Source organism: Pagrus pagrus (genome assembly GCF_965226575.1).
Source record: "Pagrus pagrus genome assembly, chromosome: 3".
Lineage (NCBI taxonomy): Eukaryota > Metazoa > Chordata > Actinopteri > Spariformes > Sparidae > Pagrus > Pagrus pagrus.
Genome location: NC_140187.1, coordinates 8,568,169 through 8,584,991, shown reverse-complemented (window position 1 = coordinate 8,584,991; position 16,823 = coordinate 8,568,169). Strand labels below are relative to the sequence as shown.

Genomic DNA, 16,823 nt, shown 5'->3' with positions numbered 1-16,823 from the left:
TAGATAAAATCGATGAGCTGGTTTTTCACTAAGGCAGTAAATTAAATACCTGACAAATAAAAGTACTTAATCAAATTGATGCAAAAATCCTCTTAATCCAATAATGCCATTAATCAGTCCTGCCAAGTGATTTGATGCATCGTCCACCATCCCCTTATACAACTGGAGATATTAAAGAAACAGCTAGCTCTGTATTAAACATTATCCTACATCACTATATTGCCCAATACTAGTGTGTAGATAACAAGACAGTGATTAAAAAGGAAACAAAGCAACCGTCTTGTCTTGTTGAGTTGGAAGATTCCATGATGATCAAGATTTCCAGGATATAATGTGATGAGGACTACAGGTCATTAGTCATTCTGATGTTCATTTTCATGCCACGACTAATGTGTCTGCTGGACTTGATGCATCAAGGAGATAAATCATTAGCTTCACAAGGCAAATTACCCATGGATATTTACAAGGATGTGGAGGTTGCAAACAAGGGAAAGGTCAGAGTAGGCAGGCAGACATTGTGAATGTTTAATATTGTGCCCTTTTAGATTCTGCCAGACTTGCTTCAGATGTGATCAATCTGACTGAACTTAAGGCGTCACAATATGTTTGTGGGATTCATTGTCAGTCTAATTTCTTTTTGGAAAAAACAAAAAAAAAAATAGTGTTACGGTTTGTTGCTCTGATGTCCAAACTAATGCGGCAGCGAGGCAAATTCTCCAGTGCAAAACATCTTAGAAGTTCCCCATCATGCATTTACGTTGCATCTTTCCTGCATTAATATTGCATCAGATTCTCTGCAGCCCTCTCTCTCTCTCGCAAACGTTATAATGTAGAACTGAACATACATATTGTAACACATAAATTAAGCTTTCTTTCTTTGCCAGATTATTGTTAAGCCCGCTGACTCTTGGAAAAGTAACGAAATTTGATTTTCTTAAACAATACCTCTGTGGTGCATAGCAATTGAGCAAATTCTAATTCACTGTTGCATTAACTGAGTGCATTTAGTGAGATGAAGGACTTCTACCATGGCTACATCTGCAAGTCGTATCAGATTAAATCAGACTACCATAGCTCATAAGCTATGTAAGAACTGAACCATACATTCCCGTCACATGTTTCAAATGCAGCATGAAATAATAAGTTTGCAGAGTCTCCCGAGGCATCATCAAACTTCAAACTGTGTTAATAAAAGTGGAAAATCTATTTTGGGCCACACTTACATCACACCCGTTTCATTTTGACCTTTATTCTTGCGATCAGTGAGTAATCTCCAAACTGCGCCCTGATACAGGCCTGTGAATACTGCTGCATTGTGCTCTGAAACCAATCCAGTAAGAGCAGATTGACTAAAGACTACAGAACATTTTAACATTCTTGGCCAGGAAGAATCAATCTGCAGCAGTCCACGGGGAAAAACGCTTAGCTCCACATTTTCAAGGTTCTCCCTGTATCTTTATTCCTGCCTATAAACTGGAATGAGATGACAAAGCAGCCGGAGGTGCAAATATGAACAGATACATGAAATAGACAAGAATCTGCTCGTCAGTCAAGATTTTGGGAGGTGGGAAAACGATTATTGTTCATTGTTCCTACATCCTAAATTGAGGAATTGTTACAAATTCTAGTGAAATATTCTAGTTTCCTCTTGGACTGTTGTAGTTTCCCTCCATTGAAACACAACAGCAAAGAGATCCTGTAGATGCTGCTGCAGTTATGAAGGCTTTGTTCCCTCTGAGTCGCACCGGATCAGATTGATTACTCTTGGCATGCACAATTTATTTGACTTCATTGTCCTCCCACTCTGCTGTTACTGCTTGTGTCAGAGATGTGCATATTTTGTGTGCGTGTGTGCGCACGTGTATGTGTGTGTGTGTGTGTTAAGAGCAAGTACAGCGACAATTTCGCCCTGGTAGTTATAGTGTAGAACAAGTCATGATACTTTTATTGACCTATGTTCTTATCACGCTATTTGTCATGTCAGTACACTATTTTTTTATGCCTGTTTGTCCGTGTGTCTTTCGATGCCGACATTCAAATGACTGCACTAATAGATTTATTTTCATGTACTGTACTACTGTATGTCCATATTGTGTATTGTGTCTGTGCATGTGTATGTGATTATTTGTCTGCATGCATGTGTGTATGAGTACGGCTGTTTGTATGTCTGTGTGTGGCTGTGTGTGAATGTGTTTATTTGTGTGTGTCTCTTGCGTTTGTGCACATGTAGGGAAGTAACGTGATGGAGGACCAGGATCTCAGAGACATCGGGATCACTGACCCAGGACACCGAAAGAAAATCCTCCATGCGGCACGCAGCTTGCCCAAGGTACTTAACATCATAACTTAACCTCGGCACCGAAGAAAGACACTGACTGACAGCATCTCAGATAAAAAGGTCAAAATGTCAGCGTGTTGATAAAAATAGTAGATGAGCGAAAAAATAGATAAACAGATGGTTCATCAGAGTTGAAGTAGTAATCGTGCAGTAAAAAAACAGGAAATGGAAAACATCTTTTGATCACAGATACTTCAGATGTAAGGGCAAACTAAAGAAGTCTAAAGAACAAGCAGGAAATAATATTAAATTATTGAAAAATGGAACTTATAATTTAAACTAGAAATTTAAGTAGAAACTAAAATGCTTTTCATAAGGATCGTATAAAGGAAAATGTATACCTTTTGTACTGGAGAATGGGATATTAAGGATTGGTCTGCATTACACTGTATAATGTATATGCGAAGGCTGCACAGGACAAAACGTGTCCAAGTTTGTGAATGTGGATGATGACAACACTAAGCTAGTGCCATGCTAGTTAAAGGCTTGACTCAGGCACAGCAGTCGTTAGAGTGAAATACTAACATCAGCATGCTAACACACTCTCAATGATGAGTTATTATGGACCCCTTTGCTACCCTACTCTGCCTGGAAATAGACCGCTTTTCTTATTTACCATGTTTACCTTAGGTTGGCCTGTTGGCATGCTGACATTTGCTACACAAATGCATTAGTTTATCAGGTATTTGTTCATCATAATAGTATGTATAGTAGTAGGATGGCTAAAACAGCAGTGTCCAGTTATAGTGAGGTAGAATTATAGCCACAACTGAAAACCAAGAATATAAGCTGAACATACCCATTTTCAGTCCTTTTCTCAGAACACAAGGTTACAGTACTTGCCCCCTTACATCTGTCTTTTCCTTCACTGTAGGTGAAAGCACTGGGCTGTGATGGCAGCACATCTCTTGCCTCCTGGCTGGATGGCCTCGGCCTGCATGAATATCTGCCCAACTTTCTTTCAAGTGGCTACCGCACACTGGAGTGTGTGAAGAACCTGTGGGAGCTGGAGATTGTCAATGTAAGAAACCATCTCTTGCTTAAAAAATGTGTCTTCTTTCAGATAAAGAGTTAGCAGGTGTGTTATTTGCTCTGCTGAAGACCCCAAAGCGTTGATGGCCTCGTGTCTTCACTCAGCCTTGACTAGCTCTCCCAGAACGGTCTCTAATCATAAGATGTATGCATCATGTTTGAGGTTAAGAAGCACGCGCTGCTGAACTTAGAGAAGTGCTCGATGATGGAAGCATTTGCATAAGACTATAACAGAAACATCAGAGTAATTAGTAGATAACAAACAGATAAAATGTAAATCAAGGAGCAATGTGGCAACTGATGACAGGGAAGAATATAATTTGATTTAATCTTCATGAAAACAGTGTAACACTTTGTGATAATTTGTAATTACAAAGGAGGACAGATGTCTTTGGGGATAAAAGCTGTGGAGGCTGTAGAGAAATGCATATACCAGTTTGGTTGAACGTGTGTTGATTTAACTCAAATGTGTGCGTGTTAAGACTACGGCAGTTTCCCTATGGGTTCCTGAGGTACATCTGAGGGTTTGCTTGATGATTAACAGGATAGGAAAAAAACATGCTCTGCTACAAAATTAATTTTTCCTGTTCATTTGACTTGGCCTGGCTTCTAAAAATGATTTACACAAACCAATCTGAGAAGAAAAAAATCCTTTTTTGATTTAACTCTCACACCTGTGATGAGGAGAAGCAAGTAACCATTTTTGTGGGAGTCACGAGCTGGAATGGTTGGGAACCAGTGAGCTACAGGAAATCATGGAAGGTTTATCCACATTGAAGACAGGCTGACCGACTGCAGATCTCATCTGTTGGGTACTACTTAAACCACAGTACTTACAAGGGCTGAAACTAACACTTGTTTTTATTATTATTTTTTAGTCTGCTGATTGTTTTCAAGAATAATTGATTTTTTGTTTAGTCTATAAAAAGAAGAACAAAGAATTTTGAAGATTTCTCATCACAATTTCTCAGAGCCCAAAGTGACATCTTCAAACTGCTTGTTTAGTCCAACCAACAGTCCAAAACTGTCCATTAACTCTGACTTACTAGTAACTTACAAGTAATAAAAGACAAAGAAAGACGAGGCGTAATTAATTTTCTAAATGGTTAGATGCACAATATGGATTTTTTTCAGCCGATACTGATAACAGATAGTTACCTGCTTCTCATGGCCCATACAGATAAGATAACCAGTGCAAACCAACTGAAGATGTGCATACCACCACCTACTGTATTGAAATGAGGAGATGCTTCAGTCAATGAAAGTAATTTGGCTTCAAATTATCATCTCTGTTTAACACCTATAAATTCACTGGGACTGATAAATACCCGATAATACAAATTTACCGATATATGTCGTGCCTCCGAAGTTGGAAACTAATTTTCTTTCAGTTGACTTGTCGATTATTCGGCGATATGTTCCAGCTCTAGTGCTAACCCAATGTTAACTGTAATAGTAATAACCAATCATGTATACATTAGCATTGCTTATGTCATGGCAGGCAGCCAGACAACCCAAGCAGATGATCTGATACGGCTGATAAACAATCACAGAAGGCAGTGCAAGAGCACCGGATGAGCTTGTTTAGAGCAATCATATTTTTCCCACTCATGACTGCACTTCTGTGTTTGTTATTTGTGATAAACATAAAGACAGCAGTGGCAAAATGGCAGAAACGAGCAACAGCTGCAGTATCAGCAGCAACAGCAGCAGGAAAGCAGCAGCCAAACATACTGTATATGCAGTGTATGAGGGATGATGTCCAGCAGACTGCGATGCAGTACAGAAAGATTGGTATGAGAGCTGGGCACATTACTTTCAGTGTGCAGAGTAGCAGAACAGTCTCTGAGCCTCTTGGCAGAGCTCGCTTTGCCCATCACATTTCCTACATCCTCGTCGGCGTCTTACGGCAAATAGTATCAACCGCCAATTTGATCTACGAGCAGGTTTACATTCACATGTAGTCCCAAGGCTCTTTAGTACTATTTAAATTTTCTCTTATTTCACACACCTCATACATACTGGTCTCTCTGGGATTCTGAACATGAGAATAATGAAAACGGCACCAGAAATCCAGAGGACAGACCAGTTGCCTCTTCTGCCTCTGACTCTCACTGAATAAATAATTGAAGCCTTCAGACAAAGAACCGTATGAGCCTGTTATGGAATATTTTGTACCAGCAACATAATTGCAGATGTAACATTAATCACTAGACATCCACCTTTACCGGATGAGCACGAATGTTAATAGCCAATTATGCAAATATACAGTATTAAGATAATGAGTTCTGACTACATAAAATTAACCTATGGTTCCTCCTCAGAGGGTTTGAGCCACACGAGCTGATCGGTATTGCATTTGTAAAAGGTTTAAAGAGACACAGATACTGTGGATGGATGTGTCTGAGGTGAAATTAGATGCTGTAAATTAAAAACATGAATTTAGATTGTGACAATTGAAATGGATCTATGCAATGCAGTTATTTGAAAATCACGCGGTTATTTGCATATTACCTGTTATCGCCCCATAAATCGCCTAATTCTCCTTCGTTGTTTCAGCACTATATCCAAAAATGGTTTGTGAATTATAGAGTGTCCCGGGAAGGAGACAGTGCTGTACTTTAAGCTTACGGCAAAACAGATTGAGGCTGAATTATTGACGAGAGTCATTTCTGTTTGCCTGTGGATGCCTGCCAGTGAGGGGTGCATGCCACTAACTCTGTGTCAGTGTATTTTGGATGTATCTCTATTAGCTTAGTCTAGATAAATTCATCTGTTCCTGAGAGCATTGTGACAATACGCTGGAAAGTCTGCTTTAAATTGTTCCCTGATGCTGACTTTTAGGTTATTAAGATTGGTGCCCTGGGCCACAGGAAGAGGATCATTGCCTCTCTAGCAGAGCGACCCTATGAAGAGGCTCCAACCAAGTCCCGTCGTCTGTCCCCAATTATGGTAAGATTGGCGATGTAGAAACTGCTCCAGTGCACATATACACTATTATTGCGTCTTCCTTGCTAGATCACCATTGGCGACTTTGACATGATGTCTACTTTGCCCACAATCCAGAAAAAGAAAGCACAGTCCGAGAAAGATGTTTTCTTCTAAAGAGTATGAGTCAGACATTCATAGCAGCAGCATTGCTAGTGCTGCTGTTGAACTAACGAAGTGCAGAGCATGTCAACCCTAATTTGGTTAAAGGTTTTGGTCTGCTCAAATATGCGCCATTAGCAGTGTAGTTCTGCATATGTCCTCAATATAACCCATATTTAATGTCAGTGATGTCCATAAAAGATGCAGAATATTTTTTGTTTAAAATTAGTGCACATTTGTTTAGATTTGGTTTTAAAGTACTGAATATTTCCGCTGAGACGGATAATTGCACCCTGTTATTTTTCTTATTGAACAACAATCAAATCAAAGTGGAGCTTAAAATGGAAGTTAAATGACGTTACATGGCGAGCTTTACTTCTACGCCAACATCATTTTGTGAGAAAATGGATCCTTTCTACCAGCAGCGGATGTCTAATTTTGGAATGAGATTCTTCAATATCATTATGTTCACAACAGTTAAATACTCAGGGCTGATTTCCCAGGCAGATTAAACTGGGCTGAAAAGAATTGAGAATCTCCATGGAAGAGGCTCTTGTGTTGAGGATTAAGCTTGGATGTAGATCAGGGAAACCAGCCCATGTAGACAGTGCTGTCAAATCAGTAATCTGTGTCGTGCATGTCTGTGATGTGTTTGTACTGTGTGTGTGTGTGTATGTGTGTGTGTGTGTGGCAGTTCCATGACCTCCTGTCCCAGACAACATCCCCCCTCAGTCAGATGGACCCCTACACCAGTCGCTCCATGGACATGCTCCTGCCCCTGGCTGAGACGGACCGGAGGCGGAGAGGAGTTGAACAGGACTGTAGTGTTTCTCTGCGTTCGTATAGCGAGAGGCCGCGCTCTGTAGTGAGTTCTTTCGCTTTTAACGTTGTCTAGAAAGCCACCAGACTCACTCTCAGTGAGCGACTAGCTGAAAAATAGAGGAGGATGCTGAACAAAGTTAGATGTGCTGCGGTGTCTTGTTAAATGTCACATTTCTTAGACGCAGAGCCCTTCTGGATGCACAACTAAACTTACTGGTTGAGTTAAATCTAAGCGGGCATAACAACCACAACAACGTTAGACTGCAACCAGGGACAACAACAAAGAGTAATTAGGGTTGAGCGATGTGACAATATGAATAGTGCATTGAGATGATATGAATTAATCTGTCAGAAAATACCTATACTGATACCATACTACGGTAGCTGTCTCCTGAATATCAAGCAGGACTGCTTTATGGAAAGATGGGATTTTAATGTTATTTTTGCATCACAATGATTTATAGCTGAATTAGCTAAAAAGGCACATTCCTGTCTCATATTTTATCCATTTACCCACAATTTCTCAATTGCTTTCACTGAAATTGTATTATAATACTCTCAGCTGACAGTTTATTATAACTAAATAACTAATGCAGTCTAACGCAACAGTCCTACAATAAATAATAATTTCAGTTCTTGTCAAAATTGTTTAGGGGGGGTTGGTTCAACTCCAAAATGACCCTACAGTTGAATTGACACCATACCTGCCCACTTCAGGCTTTAGAAAAGAGGTTGATTTTCTGGGGTATCTGCAAATAAAAGTCTCGCAGTTGAGAGAAATTTGAATGCGTATTTATACTCCTTGGCACCTATTTCATCTATTTTCAGCAGCAAACTGAGCGGAGTGGAGGGCTTGAGCGAGCGCAGCGACGAGTGCCACATGTCAGGCAGGGTCACTTGCGCATGGTCACCTCTGACAAATATAATTTCACTGAAAGTTAAACCAATAGAGTATTGAATTATTGCCCTGCCCCACATTTTTGTGTGTTTGACAGCAGAAGCTCTGTGTTCTTACTGTCAGCTCCATTCAGTGTATTTTAACTCATCCAGTAAGACCATTTTTCTCCAGAGTAGCTCTGAATTTTAGAAATATTTGACTCACTAAAGATCCAATACAGCATCTTCATTCCCTGACATGAATTCAGTTCCTATTAGCCTGCCTGAATTTGTTGGGTTCCTCTTTAAGAAGATGAACTAAGAATAACCCAGTGATCAAATTTTACCATTTGCTAAAGGTCAAACTACGACACAAGCAGTCAAGATGGCATGCTTGGTTTGTGACTCACTGAGGCCAAAGAGAAAACCCAGAGGAGCGTCCACACATAAGGAAAATGCAGCACGACTGCACTTCTCAAGGATTCCTGATATCTAAAATCAATACTTATCATCCTAAACGTTTAGTGGATTCTGTCATGAGTATATTTTACTCTGACAAGAGATTTATGTAAAAGCTGAGCAGCCCACATTGACCTAAAGGCCCGACACAGTGCATGAATATTTATGAGGATACCGGCAGATCAAAAAGGGCTTATATTAAGGTGCTGACCAAGCAGACCTCGGTTGCCTTCACACTGATGTACAGCAGTCAGAAGTCTTTTGCTTCAACACCTCGACTGAGAAACACAATGTAGCTACAGGTTTAACCAGTGGAATCTGCTTTCCAGTTCTAGTATAAAGCACTTTATATTCTGTACTGACTGATGTGTGTATATTTGAAGAAAAGCTTGCAGACACTAGAAACTCAGAGGATTTTCACTGCATCTGTAGAAGTATTTAATTTGTTTCGTGTCACAAATGTTTCCCTCTTTGTGTTATGTTCACTGTTCAGGACAGACATAGCGAACGGCATAAAGACTCTCGTTTAAACCTCCGGCCGCCGAGCCACTCTGCTACCTACGCCACGGTGTCTGCCTGGCATCACCAGCCTGAGAAGCTCATCCTGGACTCCTGTGGGTACGAGGCAACTGTGAGTCACTTTTATTGTCTTCAGAATAGAAGCAGACAAACATAGCTGTTTATTTTTTACAGCCTACTGTCGAGCTGCAACTACGAACCAATTAGTTGTCACCTTTTGAAATAATCACCAACTATTTTGAGAATTGGTTTGAGTGTTTATTTAAGAATGGTCAAAATTCTCTGATCCCAGCTTCTTAAATATGAATACTTTCTGGTTTCTTTACTCCTCTATGTAAACAGTAAATGGAATATATTTGCATTGTGGACAAAACAAGACATTTGAAGATGCCATCTCGGACTTTGCGATACACTGACATTTTTCACTATTTTAAACTACTCCATTAATCAAGAAACTAATCGACAGGTTAATCGACAATGAAAGTAATCGTTAGTTGCAGCTCTATGTTTCCGCCTACATGGATATTTAATTTAATTTACTGCATCTACTGTCTCCATCCTGTGCTATGTAGTTGACGTGAGCTTATCAGCACCAATGTTGAAATTGTCTTCTAAATGAATCCGACCCTGGTGCCCTCTGATTCTTTCTCCTAGTACCTAGGATCAATGATAATCAGGGATCTACGAGGGATTGAATCCACACAAGATGCCTGTGCTAAAATTAGGGCAAGTATTACTGAAAAGCTTTGAACGATATGTTTTCTTTTAATTTCTTTTGCTCTGAAATGAATTTGCAAAATGTCAAACATGAAATAACAGGGTTGCAGAAGATAAATACAACTGGCAATTGCTTTTCCCAGTGTGAACACATTCTAGTATAATAATATTTTTCAAATCACATTTAAAGTGTGTAAAACATTGGGTTTCGTTATACTATATGCACTTTTCTCTCACTCTTTTCATTGTATCCATTGCAGAAATCAAAGGATTCAAGAAAGGGTCCGGTCGTCATACTGTCCATTACCTATAGAGGGGTCAAGTTCATCGATGCAGCCACGAAGGTAATGGGAAAGTATGTTGTAGTGTCTCGGTGTATATCGATCTGTCCAACCCAAACATTGCAGACTCTCTCATCCTCCATTAGTGGTTGATTTCCAGTTAGCACTCACATCCTTCCTTTGTCCATTAGACTATAGTTGCAGAGCATGAGATCAGGAACATCTCATGTGCTGCTCAGGACCCAGATGACCTCTGCACTTTTGCTTATATTACCAAGGATCTGAAGAGCGGCCACCACTTCTGTCACGTCTTCAGCACTGTGGAAGTGGTGAGTAGTACAACTCTTTCCTGTTCAAGTAAGAACAAACAAACTAGTCTTGTGTTCAGTCATTTTGCTTGATTTAGTAGAAATCTGATCAACATATGATTCTTGAACTTTCTGTAAATTCATCATTGAGTAGTTTAGAGAAAACGAAGTGTCCTTTAGTGGGATGTCAGGTACCCCACAGTTAAAACTGCATGTCGCATCCTGTGAACATTATTTGCTTGATTGGCTCATAGAAGGGCTTGATTGAAGTTCCGCTCCTGCTACGCATGACATTTCCATGTACAGACACAGATTATGTTGTAATTTATGTCTCAGCTTCTGTAAAGGTCGAAGGCAATCTTTCATCTTTGGCAGATGGACCACTGTGGAGCATTGGTTAACTGCAGGGAAACGGCTGTAATGATAAAAGTGTCCACGATGTCAAAACTCAATTTTGAGCCTCAGTTGTTTGTATTTAACACGACTGCTCCATGTGCAGAATGTCGTGTGAAAATTGCTTTTGGTTTTCTGTGAAAGTGGGCATGATATTCAAACAAGAGCCAGCAGATAATTATAAAAAGTAATTATCCTAACAACGTGAAGAGCTGCGCTTTTGTGTGCCAAGTAATGTTTTTGTGTGATGCACAACAAATGGTTGAAACAAGCATTTGCAAATGATAGTAATTCTAAAGAAATGTTGAAAAAGAGTCAGTCAGTCATTCAGTAGTAGACTTACAGTAGACTTTGATAGTCCGAGCTAATTATTCAGATCATTTAAAAGAACTAATACCCACTGTCATGTTTGTGAAAGCATTAAAGGTAAATGAAATAGTGACATAGTAGCACACAAGCAATCGTCCCCAAAATCATTTAAGATTCATGTGAATTCAGTTTAAATGTATTGTTAAACCTGAAGATAACCACTCTGAAGAAGTAGTTTTCTGTCAGTTACCACCTGCTGAAATCGTTTTGTTTTTTTTTGTCTGATTTGAACACACTTTAAAACTTTCTCCTTCACACAGACGCAGACCTACGAGATCATCCTAACACTGGGACAGGCATTCGAGGTAGCCTATCAGATGGCCATCCAGACCAGGGCGAGACAATATGTCCCGCCCACATCTCTGCCCTCAGAGGTCATAGAGACCAAAACCAGCCGCCCTGTATCTCAGTCGTGGAACAGCATGCGGAGATCAGCAGTGAGTACCACCCTGTTTCCCCTCTGAAAACTTGTTGAACGTGTGCGTGTGGGAGTGTGTCTTGAGTGTTAATTTGCTCTGCTTGTTAAAAGGATAGAGGGAGAGTAGAAACGCGCCGTTATGCAATCATAATTCATAAAAAGGTACACAGACCTCGTGACCGACTTTTTACCCGCCACTGAATCCCCGATGGGCCACCTACAAAGGAAGATTTGCTGTGTGTGATAGAAAGTGATGAGTCATGACTTTGCTACCAATTTCATCTTGCCCGCCCCCGACTCTGAGTCACTCAGATTAGGGCAGATTTTCTTTTTGTGCATATGCGAAACATGATGAATGAATAGTTTTATTTGTTGCTCACAGCGGAGTGTTTGATTTCCTCTGGGACATTTCTGAGGGGCACAGCCCCGCTGGTGGACCCATCCTCTGCTTCCTCACTATTGATTGAGTGTGTTGCCTAAATGTCCACGTATACCCTGTGCCATGCACTGATGCATTGGACTCTCAGGCTGCATATAATGAGCACTCAGTGATCACTGTCACCTGACAGAGCTGCACAGCCTGGAGCACGCACACTTCTAGACCACATGCTTATGCAGAGACACAAATCACTTTGTTTTACTACCTGCCTGTAAGGATAATATATGGAGTAATCACAGAGCTGCATAATGACTCTGGCTGGTTGTTTAAGTTTTAAATGAGAAGGGGGGGACTCCTATCTGCTGCAATTTGTTTTAATGCTTTTTATGTCAATGTGAATTCTGCTATATCTATTTGGTTTAAAGAGAAACTGTGACAGGTATACCGTTTTTAAAAATCTTCCTCATGGATGGATAGTCCCCCGCCATCTTTAGTCACTGTTGCTACACCTGTCAACCTTTCTGTTCTCACACATATGCGGTTTCAGTGATAACAGCGACAGACTTAACACTGGGAATTCTTTGTGATATCTGAAACAGTGACTCCTTATTTTCAGACAGAAGTAGACAAAAGCAGGCATCTGATTTTTCGCTGTTAACAATCAATTTTTCCAGCTGAAGAGACAACTGCTGCAGCGCCGCTAGCAGATTTCATCAGCTGTAGCTACAAACTAAGCTTCCGTGAGGTTGTTGAAAAATGTTGACTCTTTCATGTTGTTTTAAGGCAGAATTATTATTGAATCTGCCCTGCTTGGACACATACATGAAATTGTGCTAAAAGACTGAGACTAGAGCTTTTCTGAGTGCAACCCCACTGTCGTAAATACAAATCCCAGATCTGTAATAGATTGTTGGATGTAATGTAGGTGCTAACTACAAACAAAACTCATTACAACACAACAATGTTTTGTCTTGAAGTAAACATGTATGTAACGCTGTGATCCTACCCTCTCACTGAAGAGGTGCAGAAACAAGTGATAGGGGGGTGAAGAGGCTGAGACAGAGACACCAGCTGTTAACCGTGGATTCATTTTCCCCCCGCAAAATGACTTGTTTCAGAATTTGAGCCATTTGGTCCGGTAACATTTGGAAAGCCTAGAAGAGCCGCATGATTAAATCGTTTAATCCATATTCAAATTAGCAGAGGGCTATAACTCGGCCATGGAAAGTCTCTGGTGCGCATGGATAGAGCATGTGCAGTTTGAGGCAGCTTTTTTGGCTTGGTGAGCAACTTCTATAGAAAGGTAGTTGGAGCTCCCAAGTCCAATAAAGACAAGGACACAGCTGCTAAAGTTAGCCTACACAACTGCAGCATCCAGGACCAGCTAGGTGTGGATGTGCTAGTTGTGAAAAGGGCTTTTTAAATGTAACATGCATGTAACGTGCTCCTTGGACTGGAAGTAGTGTTGGGTTACTACAGTAGGTAGTAATCTACTTGGCCAAGCATGAAATGCTTGCTTCTCACGTTAGAGAAGATAAACACACTGTTTCATAAATTCTTTACAGTTTGCTCTTTTGTTTTTGGTCTTTGAACAGCTAAAAATAGACACCACCCCTCCAAATCCTCATCCCCATGCACACCACGTCAACGTGTGTAGAAATCCAACAATGACGTGCCATGCCTTGTTAGTTTAGCAGACGTCAAACACAAGAACACAAGAAGTAGAATCATTTCCTTGAATAATTTGCCTTCTTGAGCTCTACACAGGTGATGAACTGCTCCTGCTGGATTTCTTCATTGCTCTGTCCCTCTATTCTCTCGTTTTTTTTAACATGTCTTTGTTCTTGTCTTCTTGGTCCTCCTGCTTCCCAGGGTGCCCCTCTGCTCGAATGCCGCTGCTGTCACTGTCACACGTGTACTACCCACCGTCCTTCCTTCCTCCCGTTGCACTCTGTTAGCCCTGGAGTCCAGGTCCTTCTCTTTCCTTTCCTCTATTCAACCTGTAGTCACCACACATCTGCTTACACACCAATCCCTCCCCTCTTTGTTTTTGTTGTCGTCGGGGTGCCGCAGTGCACTCAGTCTCCTTGTTTTGTGGTTCTTAATATTTCAATCATGAGCGTTCTCCTCATCCCTTTGCTTTTCCCATCTCTCATCATCATCTCACATTTTTAGATGTTTGATGCAGTTAGTTCAAGTTGTGGTTAAACACATTCAGAGAAGAGAGGGTTTCTTGATGTGATTTAACTTCTCTATATTCGCTTCTATGAGGACTATTGGCTTAATTGTGCCAGTGAGGGTTTGTAAACACGATGGTTGAAGTTGTCTCTGTTGGATGGTTTTCAGCTCCCCTTCTCATTCTTTGTATCTGAAGATGTCATCCATACACAGGGAATTTTAAATATGCCTATCTAGAGTTTTTTTTTCTTTCTGCCATTTCAAAGGCATAGCTAGCTCACAGTAAATCAGCATCACCCGGCATATTATGTGTGTTTTGACTGCTTTTATAATGACATTAGCACTCATGTCTGTGTGAGCCACTGGTGTAAAGCACGAACTACTAATCAGTATGTTTTTTTTAACTCCCAGAGGGTCGTAGCTTTGGTTTACTGCTGCGTCTTCCAGAGTGTATTTTCTGTCAGACATCATCCATGTTGTGGATTGAGCCCTGAGTGTCTGTGATTATAACATGATCACTGGACTGTACCTCTAATCCACATGCACGTGTGTGAGCTGAGGACTTGTCAGTGTGGCGCAATGGCCTCCACTGCCCCCCGTCTCACACCTCCTCTCGTCCCTCCTCCCTCCCTCCCCCTCGGCAGATCGACCCCCTGGAGATGGACGCAGACATGCAGTCCCTGGGCAGCACCACCTGGCTCTTGGACCAGCGGGATTCCAACAGGCGCCCCGTCAGCACCAAGTACGAGACCACCATATTCTGAGGCCGGATCCCCACAGCCGCCCCTCTGCACCCCCTCGTACTTTTCCCTCTCCCTCCTGCATCCGGTTCTTTATTTATCTCTCTCTTACACACACTCACACACACACATATATATATATATACATGCGAGCCCCGTGCCTTCTCACTGTGATGGTATAGCATCCCTCAGGGCTGCCTACTCCTGCACCCTCCTTTGCCCTGCCCAGCGACCCACACCAACCTCTTTACCCACCATGACAAACACTCCCGCGGCTCTCCCGTGCCTCCCCAACACCCCTGTCTGGCAGCCTCCCTCGCCTGTTGCTGCTGCAGCCAATGGCGGAGCCCTGGAACGGATGATCCTGGACTGATGTCATTTTACAGTGGCCCTGCTCTCTCAACCAATCTGCCTCTTCCTCCTCATCCTCCTCCTCCTGACAACTTGCATCTGCCTCCAAATCCCCGATAGCTCCCAGAGGTTGCATCTTTATTATTCCTTCTTTTACAGGCCATTTTTTAAAATATTGATTCTCCACAGGCAAAACAAGCATGTTCATTCTTAATTTAGACCCCTCATTGGTTTGAAGTAACAGTTACATTTCCAGAAAGTTTAAGTTTTAATCTAACCTGCAAAGTTGTGTGAAATACCAAAGGGACCAGTGTTTAAAACTTTAAAGGAAAAGCTCAACTTTTGGGAAATGAGCTTATTACTTTCTTGTAGAGAGTTAGATGACAGTACTGATACCACTCTCACATCTGCTCATAACATCAAGCTACAGCTAGCAGCTGGCTAATTTAGCCTAACATAAAGACTGGAAACAGGGAAACGGCCAACCTGGCAATGACAAAAAGTTAACAATATCCGCCTGCCAGCACCTCAAAACCTCAAAAATTAACATTTTAAATCTAGGAATGCAACCAAGGATTATTTTTTATTATTGATTAATCTGTTGATTATTTTCTCGATTACCTGATTAGTTGTTTGGTCGGTAAAATGTCAGAAGAAGGTAAAGAATGTCGATCAGCATTTCCCAAAGCCCAACATGACGTCCTCAAATGTCTTTTGTCCACAACCCAAAGATATTCAGTTTACTTTCATAGAGTAAAGAAACCAGAAGATATTACACTATTTGATTAATCTTCTTCGTTTTATATGTACACAAACAAGTGTAAAAACAACAAATTGTTTCATGCAGGGTTATGTGCAGGACTGTTACCTAACTCCCTAAGAGCTCCCACAGTTTCTACTTTATTAGTTTTCCTGTTGCTGGCCATTTACAAAAAGATTACTCAGAGACCAAAGAAATAAAGCTCTGCATCAAGACTTCCACACAATGAAGAGGAAAACTCCCACGATCCTGCACTACTTGTTTTGAGAGAAACAGAAAGTACATATTGTGTGTTTAACCACCTGTAAAACCTCGGTTTGTTTCTAGTGTTTACACTTAGTTTTTTGTCCAGATTAAGCAAAATCGATATAGCGTGTTAGTTAGTTCATTCATTCATTAAACCTTTATTTAAATCTCGAAAAATCATTGAGGGCAAGCCCTCATTTTAAATGATGTCGAGAGCACAAATTAACAAACAGAAACAATGAACATAAGTTAGCTTTAGAAGTGCTGGTTGGTGGACCCTTCAAACTGGGGGCAGAGCTGCGGCAGCTTGTGCTAAGCTAAGTTAGCTTGCTGGTGGCGGCAGCTTCATTTTGAACGTACAGATGTGTGAGTGGTATCACTATTGTCTCTTTACAAGAAAGCGAATACGTATTTTCCTCAAAACGTTTCCTTTAACAGACCCTTTTGATATTGCACAGATGAAATATCTAGATTCCAAGTCTGTAAAATAAAAGTATGATTTGTTTTTTTAGTTTATTTCAACATCACTTTTTATTCTTAATTTACT

The 16,823-nt window shown here is 40.9% G+C and overlaps 1 protein-coding gene across 6 annotated transcripts in view; it reads left to right on the top strand.

Moving 5' to 3' along the window:
- anks1ab (ankyrin repeat and sterile alpha motif domain containing 1Ab) overlaps positions 1-16,823 on the top strand; it is a 45,523-nt gene that overhangs the window by 26,055 nt on the left and 2,645 nt on the right. For 2 of the 6 annotated variants that reach the window (XR_014622352.1, XR_014622354.1), the window contains 11 exons: positions 2,231-2,329; positions 3,213-3,359; positions 6,215-6,322; positions 7,155-7,325; positions 9,111-9,248; positions 9,791-9,862; positions 10,114-10,197; positions 10,326-10,463; positions 11,465-11,641; positions 13,874-13,972; positions 14,824-15,399. Coding sequence is in view for 3 of the 6 variants with exons in the window: in XM_084349684.1 (XP_084205810.1) it covers positions 2,231-2,329; positions 3,213-3,359; positions 6,215-6,322; positions 7,155-7,325; positions 9,111-9,248; positions 9,791-9,862; positions 10,114-10,197; positions 10,326-10,463; positions 11,465-11,641; positions 13,874-13,972; positions 14,824-14,943 (1,353 nt within the window). In the remaining 3 variants the exon portion in view is untranslated. Of the gene's footprint in view, positions 1-2,230; positions 2,330-3,212; positions 3,360-6,214; positions 6,323-7,154; positions 7,326-9,110; positions 9,249-9,790; positions 9,863-10,113; positions 10,198-10,325; positions 10,464-11,464; positions 11,642-13,873; positions 13,973-14,823; positions 16,787-16,823 lie in introns of those variants that run through there. The other 4 variants (XM_084349684.1, XR_014622353.1, XM_084349685.1 and 1 more) reach the window with 4 other exon arrangements.